The sequence below is a fragment of the Kogia breviceps genome, chromosome 6, assembly GCF_026419965.1.
Source record: "Kogia breviceps isolate mKogBre1 chromosome 6, mKogBre1 haplotype 1, whole genome shotgun sequence".
Taxonomy (NCBI): Eukaryota; Metazoa; Chordata; class Mammalia; order Artiodactyla; family Physeteridae; genus Kogia; species Kogia breviceps.
In genome coordinates, this window is record NC_081315.1 from 63,616,657 (window position 1) to 63,635,600 (window position 18,944).

Here is an 18,944-nt window from a genome sequence, read left to right on the forward strand (position 1 = left end):
TATGGGTGATTTCCATTTTTTTATTATGGATATTTATGAATAACTTTATAAATGAATATTCTGTACATATATATGTATGTACAACCATGATTTATTTTTAAGGATTTAGTTTTTAGAGGTAAAATACAGTAGGTAAAGAGGATATGCATTTTTAAAGATTCAAAGGATGGTTGGAGAGCATACTGCCAAATTGTTTTCCAGGATGGTTGTACATGTTCATAGTTCCCTGGTAGTATATGATATGTCCCTGAACTGAGCTTTTTTTTTTTTTTTTTTTTTTAAGATCTTTGATTTGTGAGATTATCTGAGGATTAGAAGAAGCTAAAATAAAATATGAACAGTGATAAAAATAATAAAAATTCAATAAATCTTATTCTGGAAATATGTTTTAGCTTGTCTATGTAATATACTGCAATAAAATGTATGATTCCCTTATATTAACAGAATATATATAAGGAAAAAATAATGTATTTCCTACCACTCCCAAAATTTTCTTGTTGAAATATTTAGTCACTCTGTGTCTTTCTGTTATACCCTAGACAGTACAATGTAGACTATAAACTGGAGACATACCTGAAGATTGCTAGGCTATATCTGGAGGATGATGATCCAGTCCAGGCAGAAGCTTACATAAATCGGGCATCATTGCTTCAGAATGAATCAACCAATGAACAGTTACAGATACATTATAAGGTAACAGATGAGCTAATTTGGAAATTTAATTTTGTATTGGAGAATCCTTCAGTAATAAGGTGCTCCAGAATATCTGATAAATGCTGTTATATAATAGAAATTTTCTTTTACTTTTTATTTTTAATTTTTCTCCCTAATTGAAACATTTTCCCTCTTATAGGTATGCTATGCACGTGTTCTTGATTATAGAAGAAAATTCATTGAAGCTGCACAAAGGTACAATGAGCTCTCTTACAAGACAATAGTGCACGAAAGTGAAAGACTAGAGGCCTTAAAGCATGCTCTGCACTGTACCATCTTAGCATCAGCAGGTAAATACATCATTTATGCTTTAATGAACAGTAAGTTATCTTTGCTTAATAATTTCAGGTTCATTACTATTTGAGGATTTAGCAAGGAGTTATTCTTTAAGAGAATGTCTTATTAATAAAATTATGATACATTTAAACAGTTAAAAACAGCACATTGCTAACTTAAGACATTTTAAAATATGCATTTATCAGCCTATCACCCACAGGTATTAGGAATAGTTAAGAGGTAATCTGAAGTTTAGTTCTTCTAAAATATCACTGAAAAAATGGATATTAAGTGAGAATTAGACAAAGGGAAATGAAAATTAAAATCTAGAAATGAGTGCTGCGATAATGTACTGATTTGGGGTTGTTTTTTTTTTTTATCTTCAAGCCTCAGTTTTAGACCTGGTGCTTATCTTTTTCTTCCATAAATATAAATAATAAACTATTCTGTATTCATTTTTACTAAACTGTAGCATGTAAATCATTCAACTTATAAAGCAGGAAAGGGCATTGAGAGGAAATGCTGATAATTCTAAACCATGGCTTTTCTAAATCATTTTAGAATGTCTGTTTTTGAACTGTGTTTAGTTGAGAGCCTAATGACATGTTCAGACTACACATTTCATTCTCTTTGAAGCAGTCATCTTATTTATTTTATTTTTGTTACTGAAAAGGCAGTACATAAAATGGACTGCTTTGTACTCTGAAGAACTATTACTGATTCTTTTATTTCCTTCAATATAAAAGTGTGTATCTTTTTTATACATAAATGATAGCATGATAGATACACTTTTGCAACTTTCTTTTTTTATGTGGCTATTCATCACAGTGGTCTTTATATGTCATTACATAAAGCTCATTCTTTTTGATTTTCTGTTGTTTGGCTTTATCATAATTAGTCAATTATAAACAATGCTGTAGTGATTATACACATATATGAATATATGTATAGGTTAAATTCTTGAATCTAAGGGTACATACATTTAAAATTTTGATAGAAATTATAAGTTGCCCTTTAATGTTAGACCTTCTAAACAACAATATCGTTGTGAACCTGATTACTCACACACACATTACCAAATTTTTTTATCCTTGCTAACCTGGTAGAAGAAAAATAGTATTTCATTCTAGTTTTAATTTGCATTTCATTTATCATGAATACTCTTGGACGTCTTTTCATGTGTTTAAAAAAATCATTGAAAAACCCATTTTTTTGAGTGAATTATCTGTTTATGTCCATTAGCCATTTTTTTGTGTTTTTATCTTTTTTTTTTAATAAAAGCTCTTCATGTATATAAGAAATTAACAATTTTTTTCTCCCAATTTATTGTCCCCTTTTTGGCTTTGTTTATGAAATTTTTGCCATGCAGAAACTTTAAATTTTTTTATAGTTAAATATTTTCATCTTTTATGGCTTCTGGGTTTTGTTGACTTGCTTAGAAAGGTCTTCTCTATTGTGAAATTACATATTTTAAATTCTTTCATGTTTTCTTCCAGTACTTTAAGTTTTCAAATCCTCTGGTCTCAGGACCCCCTTAGACTCTGAATAATTGAGAACCCTAGAGAGCTTTTGTTTATGTAAGGTATATCTGTTGATTATTGAATTAGAAATCACAGTGAGAAATTTTAAAATATTTATTAATTCATTTAAAAGTAACAATAATAGATCTATTAGGTATAAACGTAAATGACATTTTAATTTAATTTTGTTGTTTGGTTGTACCACACGGCTTGTAGGATCTTAGTTCTCCAACCAGGGATCGAACCCGGGCCCTGGGCAGGGGGAACGCACAGCCCTAACCACTGGACTGCCAGGGAATGCCCGACATTTTTATGAAATAGCTGTTTTTTCTAAAACAAAAAAAGTTAGAGAATTGGATTTGTTTTACTTTTGACTTTACAAGTCTTTTCATTGTCTAGCTTAATAGACAGAAATTGAATTCTTAAATGTACTTCTGTTCTTAGCCTGTTTTGATATGTTTTGATGGGAGTATATGAAGAAAACCCAGCCTCACACAGATATGTAGTTGGAAAAAGGAGGCGTGTTTAGTGACTTTTTTTGGATAATCGTGGGTATTCGTCTTTGATACTATAACTTGACAAGTAGTGTAGTTTCTTATGGGTTAATTGGATTGTGGCATCTGAAACCGTATCAGTGAACATTTTGCACTCTATAATGTTAAAATCTTGCTCTGTCTTCAACGTTGATGGATCTTTTACCCATGTAAGATTTTGTACCATCATGTATTGGTTGTTTGGAAAATGTTGGTTTGCTGATTTATGCAGAGCTTCCAAATATTGATGTACTTTATTATACAATATCCAATATCCAATGTATTACCACTGATCTCATCAGAAAAACCTTTAAGTATTGGAAGGTTGCCAGCCTCATAGTGGCAGATACAAGTTTTCAGAGATTTTAATTTTTTTCTTTAAAACTCAAATTTTATCAAGGGCAGCAAGTGCTGTTCATTGGTGGTAACAGGCTCACTGCTCATTTTTAAGAAAATGTCTGCCAGATACCTAAGTCTGGAAACCATAATTTGTCAGTTGTTATTTTAAGTGAACGTGTTCCATGAATAAGAGACTAGTTCAGCTTGCACTGTTTCCTTGGGACAACCATTATACTTTGGTTTATAGCAAAAGTGCTGTAAGTACATTTCCCATTTCGTCACACAAAATATGAAAAAGGTATGTTCTCAAGTGTCAAGATTTAATGAAAATAATTTTTTACTGCTGCTAGGACATTCTTAAGTGAAACTATCTCTTTTGACTGTTGAGTGTGTGGCATAATATAGTTTGTTGCCAGTGCCACTGCCTTGATTTGTGCTGTGGTGCCAGTAATCTTTGCCACCATTGCTTTTGCACCAGCAGTGCAAATGTCAACTCAGAGAAGAAGGCAAAGGATGTCTTTGTTATTCTAAATTTAGTGTCAACCACTGATCCCTTGAAAAGGTCATGGGGACCACCTTTGAGAATCGCTGCTTTAGGGTTTCATTTTTTACCTTCATGCTTCCTCCTAGTCACGATCTCTAACCCCTGCCCCCCAAGAGTAATCACTAGTATAGATTAGTTTTGCCTACTTAAATTTACCTATAAATCCTAATCCAGTTGGATTTATTTTAGTGTAAGAAATGAGATAGGAAATTAATGTTTGTTTGTTTGTTTTTCTAAATGGCTAGTTATTTGACCTGGCATTCTTTATTGAATAATCCATCTTTTTTCCCCCTGTTGATTTGAAGCACACTGTAGTAGACTTCTGGACATAGTATTCTGTTGCGTTAATTAGCCTGTCTATTTATGAATATACTTGTACTATGCTCTTCAAATTATTATAGCTTTATAGTGTTTTATTATCTTGCAGATCTACTTCCCCTTCATTACTCTTTTTCTAAATTTTCCTGGCTTTTTGTCATATTTGCTTTCTCTCTCTCTCTCATATGCACACACACATTTTTTGATGTATCATTTTAAAGTAAGTTGTAGGCCATCATGACACTCCCTCTTTATATATCATCATGTATCTCTGTAGAACAGGAACATTTTTCTGCATTACTGCAATACCATCATTATCCCTAAAAAAATTAGCAGTGATTCCACTGTAGAATTTAGCAGCCTGTCCATATTATCACTGCCCCAGTTAGCTCAAGAATATCTTTTATACCTTCCTTTTTCCCCTTGAATAAGGAGCAACTTCATGTGTGGCATTTGGTGATTATGGCTCTTTAGTCTTTAGACTCTTTTAGTCTAGAGTAGTTTCCTTATTTTTCCTGCCAATACAACACTGTATAGTTGCCTCACTTAAAAAAAGAAAAATTACTGACTTTGAAGTTGTTAGGTAAAAATGTCCTTCATCCTAGAGTTTTTGATATATATATATATATATATATATATATATATATATATATTTTATTCCTTAATCCCCTATATTTCCTGTAAAATGGAAGTTAGCCAGAGGTGAGATTAGATTCAGGTTATTTTTTTCTAGCAAGAATACCTTATAATGATGCTGTGTACTTGCTTTTGAATCACGTCAGAGAGCACACACTGTCAGGTTGGTTCCACTGTTAGTGATGCTGAGTTTGTTCATTTGATTAAGGTAGAAATTCCATTGTAAAGGTACATTGTCCTCCTTGTATTTTGTAAATAACTCATGGGGTACTGCTTTGACACTACAAAAATCCTGTTCCCCAAATTCCTTTCCATAATTTAATATCTATTAATAATCCTTGCCTGGATCACTCATTATATGTGTAATATAAAATGAAAATGAAAAATGTTGATTTACTAATTCTTTTCTTCTGCATTTATTAGATAGTATTCTTCAGTAGCTTTCCTTTTTTCTCCTTTTGTTTTTTTTTTCCAAATATCACTGTGGATTTTTTCTTAGCTTATTTTTCTGCATGTATAATATACACACAGAAAACTGTACATATCAAAAGTGTACAATTTGGTGAATTGTCACAAATGAACACCATCACGTAATCAACGTGCAGAACAAGAAACAAAATATTACCAGCCCCCTGAAATATTCTGTCCTGCTTTCTCCTAACCACTGGCCCCAACCCCTATCCCCCAAGAGCAATTGTTAATACATATTAGTTTTGCCTGCTTCTTATATTTATATAAATGAAATCATATAGTATATATACTCTTGTCTTGCCTCTTTTGCTCAACTTTATGAAATTTATCCACATTGTTACATTCAGTTTCTTCATTTTCATTGTTATGTGGTATCCCATTATGTGAATATACCACAATTTGTTTATCCTATTGCCTTCTTATTAGCTATTAGTAATAGTACTGCTGTGAACATTAGTGTATATTTGACTCTTTTTTATTTATTCAGTGTGTCACAATAAATTATAGTTGTTATTCTTTTTGATGCTCAAATTGTCCCAAATATGATCAAATTATATCTTTTTGACACAGCCCCATTAGTCTTTGAGTACTTGCCTGAAATGTAACAATAGCATAAAAAGATGCTTCAGGCTCCTTTTGTATTTTCCCTGTTCCAGACATGAAATCAGCTATTTTTTGAGGATCTCTAGTTCCTTTTAATGAGGATAGTGAGATCAGGTTACTAGATATGCTCATTGATGCTGGGTATCTGTCATTAGGCTCTTTCAGTATATAGAGCTAAAAATAAATTTAAAAAGAAAAAGTTTGCTCATAATATTTTTTCCATTAGTTCAGTTTTTAATGTCATCAGTTGTCATGTATTTTTTCACCATTTAAGGGTCCTTGAAGGTATAAATTAAAACTATGAAAATCAAGTTTCCCATCTGAGAAATGTTTGTTCATCTTCTATAAATTTTTTATTATTAGGGGAAGAATGCATGTTTATTGTAGAAGTACAGATAAGCAAGAAGAATAACAACTATAACTGGAACCATGTGTAACATTTTGGCATATAGTTGGCTCTCCATATCCAAGGGTTCCTCATCCGCAGATTCAAACAACTGTGGATTGAAAATATTTGGGGAAAAAAATTCTAGGAAGTTCCAAAAGGAAAACTTGAATTTGCCATGTGCCAGCAACAATTTACATAGCATTTACATAGATAGATCATCTCTCGGTATTATACATAATCTAGAGATGATCTAAAGTATAGGGGAGGATGTATGAAGGTAATGCAAATATATCATTTTACATAAGTGACTTTTGTGCCTGCAGATTTTGGTATTTATTTGGGGGGTGGTCTTGGAACCAATCCCCATTGGATTGGATACTGAGGGAATGATTGTATATCATAGTCTTCACAAATGAATATACAGTTGATCCTCATTATTCACCGATTCCATATTAGTGACTTTGCCTACTTCCTAAAATTTGTCACCCCCAAATCAGTACTCAAAGTACAATGCTTTCACAGTCATTTGCAGACATGTGCAGAGCAGCAAAAAAATTGAGTCCCCCTGTTTATGTTTCTAGCTGGGATCGAACAAGGCGATGCTCTCCCTTGTTTCAGCTCTCATACTATAAACAAGTGTCCTTTTTGTGGTCTATTTAATACCACATTCTCCACATTTTCATGCATTTTGTTGGTGGTTTTGCTGTCTAAAATGGCCCCTAGCATAGTGCTGAAGTACTATCTTGTGTACGTAAGTGTGGCAAGTCTATGATGTGCCTTTTGGAGAAACTACGTGTGTTAAGTTAGGTAAGCTTAATTCAGGCATGAGTTATAGTGTAAGCCAGGAATTCAATGTTACTGAATCAACAATATGTATTGAATGTGGTGCCTTTAAACAGAAATACACAAAACAAGGTTACATATTGACCAGCTGACAAAAATGTTGTGACCAGAGGCTCATGGAACCTAACCCCATATATCCCCTAGGAGCAGGAGTTGAGTATTCACTAATACAGTGTTGGCAGCAAATTTATAGAACATAACTATGAGAAATAACGAGAATCAACCTGCATATTTTAGTAGGCAAAAAGGGGTCATAAAAAATATTGTTTTTCATTGAAAAAACAGATTGTGAGAATATGTGATACTCATTTGTTCCCCTTAGGACAGCAGCGTTCTCGGATGCTTGCTACTCTTTTTAAGGATGAAAGGTGCCAGCAACTTGCTGCTTATGGAATCCTTGAGAAAATGTACCTAGATAGGATCATCAGAGGAAATCAACTTCAAGAATTTGCTGCCATGCTGATGCCTCACCAGAAAGCAACCACAGCTGATGGTAATGATTACTTCTTATAAGTATGTGGTAGTAAATATTGAGGTTACACTAGTAGAACGTATGTTAGATTTGAAGCATCTTGATATCTTTCTGTAGTATTTTTATGTAACACTTGATAAAAGAAGGAATATTGACTGAAGATGAGTATTATACACAGATATGAGTTTGAAGTATAAAGTAGCTCTATTGGAAAGCATTTCGTGGAATAAAGCATTTTTTGGAAACTGTAAGAGCAGAAGAATTATAGGTTAGGCTTATAGCGCCTGGTTTTTTAAAGACTCAAACCATTTGATAAGTACCTTAATTAATCTTAAACATCAGTTTGTAACAGAGCATAATTATCCAGTCCTATTTTAGACAGAGCAAATTTGGCACAATAGCTGGCCCAAGGTTACTGAGGGGAAAGTGTTTCCAATAAGAATAGAACTTGGTGTCATGTTTCCTAGTATTTGCTTAAGTCAGACTGCCTTTGCTGGGAAAGAATTTTGTAATAGATGCTTGTTCATAACATCAATTATTTTATGTATGTTTATCTATAGAGGTTTTAAAGTAGCTTACAACAGTAACACACATGATAATAAAAATGTAGATGTAGGCCACCAGAAACATGGAAAAGGTCGACAAACATGCAGATCTGTCAGACTCATCGCCTTGGATTCATTGTCATCCCATATTGAAGAGAATCTAGCTATAAAGAATTATTTATGTAAGATTTGGCTGAAAGGTATATACCTCACCAGTCTTACTGCCCTGAGTTAAACCAGATCATTGAAGCAATTATATTGACCTGTAGAATTTCTTTTATTTAATTGTACTTTAAAAAACAAATCAATTGATTTGTTTTTTAAAGTACAATTTATTATTGTACAAACAAATCAATTTATTATTGTACAAACAAATCAATCTTTCTGTCTAAAGGAGATATTTATTCTATAGGATATTCTTTATGCAGATCCTCAGAAAATTCCTTTTCACTATTAGGATTAGTTGTGATTCTCCAGAGCAATTGATTTCTATCTTATTTAAACACCGTGAGTTGATAAACTGGTTGGTTTTCTTAATTTTTTAAAAAAAATTATTTATTTTAATTTTCTGCTGTGTTGTGTCTTCATTGCTGCGCATGGGCTTTTCTCTAGTTGCAGTGAGCGGGGGCTACTCTTCGTTGCGGTGCGTGGGCTTCTCATTGCGGTGGCTTCTCTTGTTGCGGAGCATGGGCTCTAGGCACACAGGCTTCAGTATTTGTGGCATGTGGGCTCAGTAGTTGTGGCTTGTGGGCTCTAGAGCGTAGGCTCAGTAGTTGTGGCTCGCAGGCTCTAGAGCACAGGCTCAGTAGTTGTGGCACACAGGCTTAGTTGCTCCGTGGCATGTGGGATCTTCCCGGACCAGGGCTCGAACCCATGTCCCCTGCATTGGCAGGTGGATTCTTAACCACTGCGCCACCAGGGAAGTCTTGGCTTTCTTAATTTTATGGGCTGCTAGAAAGTTTAAAAAATTAAACTTGTAGCCCACTTGTAATGTGTGTGTTTTGATTGTTGTTATTCTTTTTCTTTTTAACTTATAAATTTTCTTGTCTTCTGTGTATTCTGAGCAGCTTTAAATAAATTCTTTTGCAAGAAGATGTCTGACAAACAAAAGCTAGGTAAATAAGAAAGAGTTTCCAGAATTGATGTAGTTGAGCTTCACATTTGACTTTGAACTTTCTGGCCATGAAAAAACAAAAAAAGATAACATCAGGGCTTCCCTGGTGGCGCAGTGGTTGAGAATCCGCCTGCCGATGCAGAGGACACGGGTTCGTGCCCCGGTCCGGGAAGATCCCACATGCCGTGGAGCGGCTCAGCCCGTGAGCCATGGCCGCTGAGCCTGCGCGTCTGGAGCCTGTGCTCCGCAAAGGGAGAGGCCACAGCAGTGAGAGGCCCGCATACCACCAAAAAAAAAAAAAAAAAAAAAGATAACATCAGATAATTCTTTTCTCAAATGAGGGCTACTCACTAGGATCTCAGAGACTGCAAATGATTTTCAAATTTCTCATAGGAGACTATGTATCAATATATAGGACAGGCATTTTGTCTTCTTCCTCTTCCATTTTAGACTTTATTGCCTTCCTTATTTATCTTTCTTGGACATCTTTGTTTATTGTCCTTACAACCCTAGGCTAGCAATCTTGAGACATAGTTTTGTTGTTGTTGTTATTACAATTCAGTGGTTTCAGTATATTCTCAGAGTTTTACAATGTAACTACTAGTCTACTTTCTGCTCTATAGATTTGCCTGTTCTGGACATTTCATATAAATGGAATCATACAATATATGATCTTTTGTGACTGGCCTCTTTCACTTAACGTGATGTTTTCAAGGCTCATCCGTGTTGTAGTGTACATCAGTACTTCATTCACTTTTATTGCCAAATAGCATTCTGTTAACCACATTTTATTTCTTCATCAGTTAGTGGACATTTAGGTTATTTTCACTATTTGGCTATTAATACTGCTGTGAACATTCATGTAAAAGTTTTTGTGTGGACATAAGCTTTTAATTCTCTTGGATGTATATCTAGGAGTGGAAGTACTGGGTCATATGGTAACTCTATATTTAGTCTTTGGAGGAGCTGCCAGACTATTTTCCAAAGTGGCTGCACCATTTTACATTCCTGCCAGCTGTGTGTGAGGGTTCCGTTTTCTCCATATTTTCTCCCACACTTGTTATATTATCTGTCTTTTTGATTTAGTCATCCTAGTGGGTATAAAGTGTGGTATCTTATTGTGGTTTTGATTTGTATTTCCCTGGAGGCTAATGGTGTTAAGCACCTTTTCATATGCTTATTGGCCACTTTTAAATTGGGTTATTTGTGCTTTTATTGTTGAATTGTAAATTCTTTATATATTCTAGATCTTATTATCAGATAAATGATTTGCAAATATTTTCTCCCATTCTGTGTGCTGCTTCTTCACTTTGTTGATGGTATCTTTTGAAACACAAAAGTTATTAATTTTGATGAAGTCCAATTTATGTTTTTTCTTTTGTGGCTTGTGCTTACAGTGTTGTATCTAAGAAACCATTGCCTAATCCAAGGTTATGAAAAGTTCTGTTTTCTTCTGTAAGTTTTATAATTGTAGCTCTTACATTTAGGTCTTTGATTCATTTTGAGTTAATTTTTGTATATGGTGTAAAGTAGGGGTCCAACTTTATTATTTTGCATGTGAATATTCAGTTGTCCCAGAACCATTTGTTGGAAAGGCTCTTATTTTCCCACTGAATTGCCTTGGCATCTTTGTTGACAATCAGTTGACTGTAAATTTGAGTTTATTTCTGGACTCTAAATTCTATTCCATTATTCTGTTTGCCTGTCCTCATGCCAGTACCACACTGTCTTGCTTGCTGTATCTTTGTAGTAATTTTTTTTAAAAATTTTAAAGTTTTGGCTGCATTGGGTCTTTGTTGCTGCACGCGGCCTTTCTCTTGTTGTGGTGAGCGGGGGCTACTCTTCATTGTGGCACGCGGGCTTCTCAATGCAGTGGCTTCTCTTGTTGCAGAGCACAGGCTCGAGGTGCACAGGCTTCAGTAGTTGCAGCACGCAGGCTTCAGTAATTGTGGCATGTGGGCTCAGTAGTTGTGGTTTGCAGGCTTTAGAGCGCAGGCTCAGTAGTTGTGGCACACGGGTTTAGTTGCTCTGCGGCATGTGGGATCTTCCTGGCCCAGGGATCGAACCCACGTCCTCTGCATTGGCAGGCAGATTCTTAACCACTGTGCCACCAGAGAAGTCCCTTGTAGTAAGTTTTGAAATCAGAAAATTTGAGTCTTCCAACTTTGTTCTTTTTCAAAATTGTTTTGGCTTCTATGTGTCCTTTGAATTTCCGTATGGATTTTAAGATCAGCTTGTCAATTTCTGCAAAGAAGCCAGCTGGGATTGCACTGAATTTGTAGATCAATTCGGGGAGTACTGCCATCTTAGCAATATTATGTCTTCCATATTTTCCTGTTTATTTAGGTCTTTATATTGGAAAGTTGCTTAAAAAGTAGATATTAAAAGTTGTCATGAGAAAAAAAATTATAACTGTGTGAGGTGATGATGTTAATAACTAAACTTATAGTGGTAATCATTTCACAATATATACATATATCAACTCACTATGTTGTACACCTTAAATGAATACAATGTTATATGATAAAACTGGAAAGGAAAAAGAAAGAAGTGGGTGAGCCACACCTTCAGGATGGGGCCTGAGGTCCATAACTTTGTCAGGCCCTGTATTATCTTACTTAAGGGAGGATCCTATGCCTGATATCTCATGAAGGGATCCTGTTTTCCAAACATTTCTCACGTTTGCCTCAGCATAAAGTGCTTGTGAAGTGCCCAGGGGAATAGAGATATTTCCATTGAGCAGTATTTTTTGACTTATCAAGCTTACAAACAGCATGATTGTTTGCATGATTGTTTTGCTGCTGCTTGCTAATAAAAATACATGCTTATAGCAAGAAAAGAAAAGTTAGTGAAGTTGATAGCTAGTCCAAGGAAGCAAAACCCCAAACCCAGAGGATTAAATCTGTTCAGCTAGTTAATAACTACTTGCCAATCATTTTCTAAATGTTATTTGTATTTAACTGCATGTTATTCAAAATGTATCAAGGGATTTTGGTTACTTTTAAAATTTTGATAGGAATAAAGGCAATGATTATGAGTTAGTACATGCCTAGAAAATTTTTAACAAGATGCATCTTTTAAGAGTGTAAAACTAGTTTCAAAATTATAACATTCTTATTTATATTTAAGGTTCTAGCATCTTGGACAGAGCTGTTATTGAACACAATTTATTGTCTGCAAGCAAATTATATAATAATATTACCTTTGAGGAACTTGGAGCCCTTTTAGAGATTCCTGCAGCTAAGGTATTTTCTTATTTCCAATACATAAAAGGAAGTTAAGAGACTAAATTATTGACATAAAGAGAAAATAAAATATATACAGTTGGACCTCCATATCTGCGGATACAAAACTTGTGGATATTTTGGAGGAATATTTTGGAGGGCCAACTGTATTCATTGTACTACTACATTTTATATAAGGGTCTTGAGCATCCGTGGATTTTGGTATTCATGGGGGCTACTGGAACCAATCCCCCATGGATACTGAGAGACGATTGTAATTGATAAATATTGGCAGTTGCAACAAAAATATACATTAAAAGCCTAAGGTAATGGAAAATTATTTGAATGTCAAAGTAGTACTGTAATGGAATTGTCTTTGATTTGGTTTTTTTTTTAAGTTGTATTTTATGGTAAAGTGACCTAGAATGCAAATCTTAAAGGGGTTCCAGGTTATGATACCCATTTTATAAGAATATCTTTGTTTAGTATCTGTTTAAATCCACTTCATAGTGGTTTCTGATTTTTAACTAACATTTGATCTATGCCTTAATTCTTTTTTCTGCCCTAGATTGACCCAAAGTTTTAAAAGTTCATCTCTTTGAGAGAATGACTATGGTAATACTCTAGGCTATTCAGTTGTAACTTCTGTGCTTGCTTTAACTTAAGAAGTTGACTGAGTTATTAGGGAGTTAATTTTATTCTTAGTCATGATAACGTTTGGTTAGCTATGTATAAATTCCAAAAAAGTACCGGTCGTATTTAGAGGGTATTTCAGGTAACATCTACAAAACATTCTCTTAATTTTAAATAACAGTAAAAGCAAGCAATCAACCTTACTTTTACCTAACTTGTAGAACTTTTTTTTTAACATCTTTATTGAAGTATAATTCCTTTATATTGTTGTGTTAGATTCTGCTGTATAATAAAGTGAATCAGCTATATGTATACATATATCCCCATATCCCCTCCCTATCTCACCCTCTGGGTGGTCACAAAGCACCGAGCTGATCTACCTGAGCTGATCTCCCTGTGCTATGCGGCTGCTTCCCACTAGCTTATCTATTTTACATTTGGTAGTGCCTATATGTCAGTGCCACTCTCTCACTTCATCCCAGCTTACCCTTCCCCCTCCCTGTGTCCTCAAGTCCCTTCTCTCCATTTGCGTCATTATTCCTGTCCTGCCCCTAGGTTCTTCAGAACAATTTTTTTTTAGATTTCATATACATGTGTTAGCATACGGTATTTGTTTTTTTCTTTCTGACTTACTTCACTCTGTATGACAGACTCTAGGTGCATCCACCTCACTACAAAACTTGTAGAGCTTAGAGTCATGTAGTTATGGTCACATCCCCTTTTATCTGTTGGTGAAATTTTAATTTAGTATTTTCTAATACAGTTCCTTTACGTGTACACATTCAACACACAGTAAAGGAAGTGGAACAATTTTGGAACCAAGGCTTCAGTTACCATTAAAAGCTGCTTTCTTCTTAGGCTTTGAGGTATGATCCCTTGCTGAGACTAAGGGAAGTGAATATATTTTTAACAACAAATGCTAGTCACAGTCTGTTCAAGAGTGATTTAGGGTTGATTGTGAAGATGGTCAGAGTTACTAAAATGACTGTCACAACTCAGTTTGCTAAACAGACAGTAAACATGAAGTATTTCTTTAGGAATTAGGTAGAGGACCTTTTGCTCCCCTTTAATGGTCTTTTAAATCCTGTCGTTTCCCTTTTAAATTTGAACATTATTCCTCCTTTCCATTTTTTCTTCAAAAATATTACTGTCTTAGAGAGTTTTTGGGGTGATAAATACTGTGAAAATTGAAATGAAATAAAATAAGAAAAGCTAGGGATTTTTTTGAGATGCGGATCCCAGTGAGAGGAAAAATTGTTAGTTTGATTTTGAGCAGAGAGAAAAGTTGGTTAGAAGGCTAGATTCTTGCTTAAAATCTTACAGCAAGAAAAACAGATCCCAATTAACTTAAAATAATGGATTGTACCCAGAAAGAATTGTGGGGATATAACAGGCAGATTTACAAGATTTACTCTTGTAATGAATGGCAGTGAACACATACGTAAAGCTTAGTGGTGGGTAGCTAAACCAAGAGCTTTCAGTTCTCTTGGTGAGAATATGTGAATAACTAGAAATGATAATTAAAGTGTCTAAGAATTTATTGGGTTTTTTTCAACAGGCAGAAAAGATAGCATCGCAAATGATAACAGAAGGACGTATGAATGGATTTATTGATCAGATTGATGGAATAGTTCATTTTGAAAGTAAGAAGTTTTGCTTGTTTATATCATAATGAAATGGCAGTGAAGTGTGATATATTTGTGATTAAAACATGTTGAGCAATTTCCTTTGACCCAGAATCTTACTACTGGAATGAGCTTATTTCCCAAAGAAATAATTTAAAATAATTTTTATGAACTTACATTCATGAATCTAATTAATGCAGCATTTTCTATGCGGTGGAAAAATTTGAAACTGGAATTATTACATTAGTTCACTTATTTACTCACCAAACATTTATTGACCACATACCGTGTATTGGGCATGTAGAAATGACAGTTGCATTCCTGTTCAGCAGCTCACTAAACTGATGAAGGCAGACAGGTAAGTAGATCTTTTGTCTTTCTCATTGTCTAATTCCTCCTCAGCCCTTCTTCCCACCTCATTTATGCCCTGGACCTTACCCAGAACCATTCCACTTGTACAGTTTTAATTTGAAGTATCCCACTCTGACCATGACCATTTCCCAGCCTTTCTAGTGGTCTTTCTCAGGTACTTCTACCTCACCTCTTCCTTGACTGTATTGGAGCCTCTGGTCTATTGACTTTCACTTTCTTTCAGTCAGCTCAGCCCTTTTTTAACCTTTACTGTTCTTCCTATCCAGCTTAGATTTCATGATTCATCGTGAATTATGAAATGAGGATTTCAATCATTTTCATGATTCAGTTACTTCTTTTACAGATGCCCCAGAACACTTGCCTGCGAACTTTTTGTTCCTGCTGTCCAGCAAAAACTTCACCTTGAATGAACCCATTCTCCATCTTTTCCATGCCTGTACTTGAGTAACTAACTAACGTTGCTGGAGAAGAGTCAGAGCACCAGACAGATTGATACCACTGCAAAATTCAAGGTCCTGAATTCTCGATGCTGCCTGGGATTCTGATACATTTCTTAAGTCTACTTTTTCCCTACTCTGCAGTGACTATTTCAGATTTCATTTTCCTAAACCTCTGACTTTTCTCCTCCTTCACTATCTGTTCAATATAGATCTAATTCTGTCTTTTTCTTCTTTCGTGTTATATGGGAGATGGTTTCCATCTCTCTCTCCAGTTCTTCCTCTTGCACTTTGGATCCCTTCTCTGAACTCTGTCACTCCCTGCTCCAAAAAAGAAATCTTTTTTAGAAACCTGAGCTTAGGGCTTCCCTGGTGGCGCAGTGGTTGAGAATCCGCCTGCCAATGCAGGAGACACGGGTTCGTGCCCTGGTCCGGGAAGATCCCACATGCCGCGGAGCAACTAAGCCCGTGAGCCATGGCCGCTGGGCCTGCGCGTCCGGAGCCTGTGCTCCGCAACGGGAGAGGCCACAACAGTGAGAGGCCCGCATACCGCAAAAAAAAAAAAAAAAAAAAAAAAAAAAAAAAAAAAAAAAAGAAACCTGAGCTTAGCAATTATTTTGTCTATTTTCATTTTTTCTCTGTTGGCTTCTTTTTAATCAATATTCAAACATGGTCAGGTCTCTTCCATTTTAACAAAAATCCTTTTATCTTTCAGGCTTCATCCTGACTTTTCCGCATATTGAATAGGGTTGATCACTCACTCCTTTTTGAGTGCCCCCGCCCCTTCTTGACTTCTGTCATCTCCCTCACCCTATTCTCCTGTTTTCCCTCCTATTTCTCCAGGTATTCTTCCCAGTTGTCTTTTTAGATTCTATAGTGCTTTAAATTTAAATATTGGGGTTGCTTAGGACATACTCCTCAGCCTTTTTCTCCTCACTCCACTGTTACCTTAGGTAATCTCACCTATTCCCATTGATTCAGTTACCATTTCTATGCAGACAGTGCTTAGATTTCTAGTGTAAATCTCCCTTCTGAGTCCCAGATTCAGCAGCTCTAATTGACTAATAGGTGTTTCCCACCTGATTGCTTCGTGGGCTTCTCAGAATGAATATACCCAAAACTGAATTCACTATCTCCTCCACTGCCTGCCTCCCAAAATAGCCAGCCAGCCAGCCAGAAACTACACTGTTCACCTTCTCCAGCATTCCTTATCCTTGACCCCTTCTCTTCTTCACTGCCCAGAATCCTTCGAATTTGACCTCGTAGTGTATCTGGAATTCATGTACTTTTCTTCATTTCTTACTGTCACCAGCCTGTTCTGAACCCCCGAAACCCCTTCTGGGCTTAAGAAATAGCCTTTTAGCTTTTTTTCTCACATCTGCAATAGCTCCTTTCTAGTCCAGTTGCCCTAGTAGAGCCAGAGGGATTGTGATCTTTTAAAGATGCAAACAAACAGAAAAAAGAAATAAAAACCAAATTATTAAATGTTACTCTCTTCCTTGACATGCTGCTGAATGGCTTCCCCATTGCTTGTAGAGTAAGATTCTACAAAGTCTCCAAAAGGTCCTGCATGATCCTTTATGGTTTTCTCTTTCCAATCCAGCTCACAGGACTTTTTGTTTTTTCCAGCATTGTAAATTCTTTCCCACTTTAAACATTCCAAAATAGTCATCCCTCTCCACAAGCAGCCTCTCCAGCCATCTTCTATTTGTCCCCATGTCTTAGTTTGAACAATGTTAATCAATAATGATATTCCTGACTTCCCAGGTTAGGTATGGCTTTAAGTTACATGTTCTTGTCACCCTGAATTTGTCTAAATGTCTGTTTCTGTTAACCAAGCTCAGCTTCCCAGTGATAGATATTAAGTGTCTCTTGTTCTCCATGGTATATCCAACATCTTTTCCAGTGCCCTGTACATTGTAAGTGGGAAATAAATAATTATTGAATGAGCACAGTGTATGATGAAGAGTATAGCAGAGGCGTCACCAAGTAAACACAATTTAAATTAACGTATACCAACTTGATAGAATGTGGGATATTTTACTTTCTAATTTTCTTAGATTTAAAAACTACAATGGTAAATCTGCTCATAATAAGAAGTAAAACATTACAAGGATGAATAAAGGAAGAGTCTGTAATGTCTTTCCACTTTCGCCTGCATTCCTCTGATCCCAGCTGCCTGGCATTACTAATGTCAGTCTAAAGTCTCGTGTGCCTTTCTACATGCTTATATAGATAAGTAAAAACATGTAGAGATTTTTTAAAGTGGCATTATACTTTAAAGTACATAGTGTTCTATGAAGTATTGTTTGTTTGTTGTTGTTGTTGTTTTTCTACTGCTTGGCACGTGGAACTTCCCCGACCAGGGATCTAGCCCATGCCCCCTGCAGTGGAAGGCTCAGAGTCTTAGCCACTGGACCACCAGGGAAGTCCCAAAGTGCTGTTTTTTAATTTATCTTTTTCGGTTAATGTACCGTGAATATATTTGCAAGTCACTAGATATAAATCTAATTTATTTGTTTTAATAGCTGCATAATATTTCGTGGAGTTCAACTGTTCACCTGTTGATGGACATTCAGGTGGTTTCCTTGTGCATATCTTTATATACTGGAACACTTAGTTCTACAGAACAGAGTCTCAGAAGTTGCATACTTTGCATCAGAGGATATACATGTTTTGATTCTTAATAGCTACTGCCAGTTTGCTTTCCAGAAAGGTGTAGCCATATACACTTCCACCAATATGAGAGAATGAATCTTTAAGAGCTGGATATTCTTCTTTTTATCTTTTGCCAATTGTTGGGGGGAAAATACTATGTTATTGTTTTATTGTGCATTTCCTTGGCACTAGTGAAGTTTAATATCTTTCCATGTATTGGCCATTAGTATTTCCTTTTCTGTGAATTCATGTTAGTTTTTCTTGTCTATTTCCTTCCTTCCCCCTCCACACCTTTCCTATCTGTGTTACAGATATTTTTCTCCTTCTGTCAGTTGTGTTTCTGTAACACGATGCATACCATAAACACATTTAAAAGCTCTTTTGCAGCCAAATATGTCCATTTTTAATTTTATGGCTTTTGTGTTTTCTGTATTGATTAAGAAAGTCTCCGTCCCACCTAGAGGGGTGGGATAGGGTGGGTGGGAGGGAGACGCAAGAGGGAGGGGATATGGGGATATATGTATATGTATAGCTATTCACTTTGTTATAAAGCAGAAACTAACACACCATTGTAAAGCAATTATACTCCAATAAAGATGTTTAAAAAAAAAGAAAGTCTCCCTCATTTGGGGATAAAATTAATATTTTCCTAAAATTTCTTCTAATATTTTATTTATTG

General features: G+C 35.4%; 1 protein-coding gene across 2 annotated transcripts in view; it reads left to right on the top strand.

Moving 5' to 3' along the window:
* The window catches only part of COPS4 (COP9 signalosome subunit 4), a 36,846-nt gene that overhangs the window by 16,473 nt on the left and 1,429 nt on the right, over positions 1 to 18,944 (top strand). The window contains exons 5-9 of one of the 2 annotated variants that reach the window (XM_059066993.2): positions 540 to 693; positions 854 to 1,004; positions 7,508 to 7,678; positions 12,446 to 12,561; positions 14,732 to 14,816. In XM_059066993.2, the coding sequence (XP_058922976.1) occupies positions 540 to 693; positions 854 to 1,004; positions 7,508 to 7,678; positions 12,446 to 12,561; positions 14,732 to 14,816 (677 nt within the window). The remainder of the gene's footprint in view (positions 1 to 539; positions 694 to 853; positions 1,005 to 7,507; positions 7,679 to 12,445; positions 12,562 to 14,731; positions 14,817 to 18,944) is intronic. The other variant, XM_059066994.2, reaches the window with a different exon arrangement.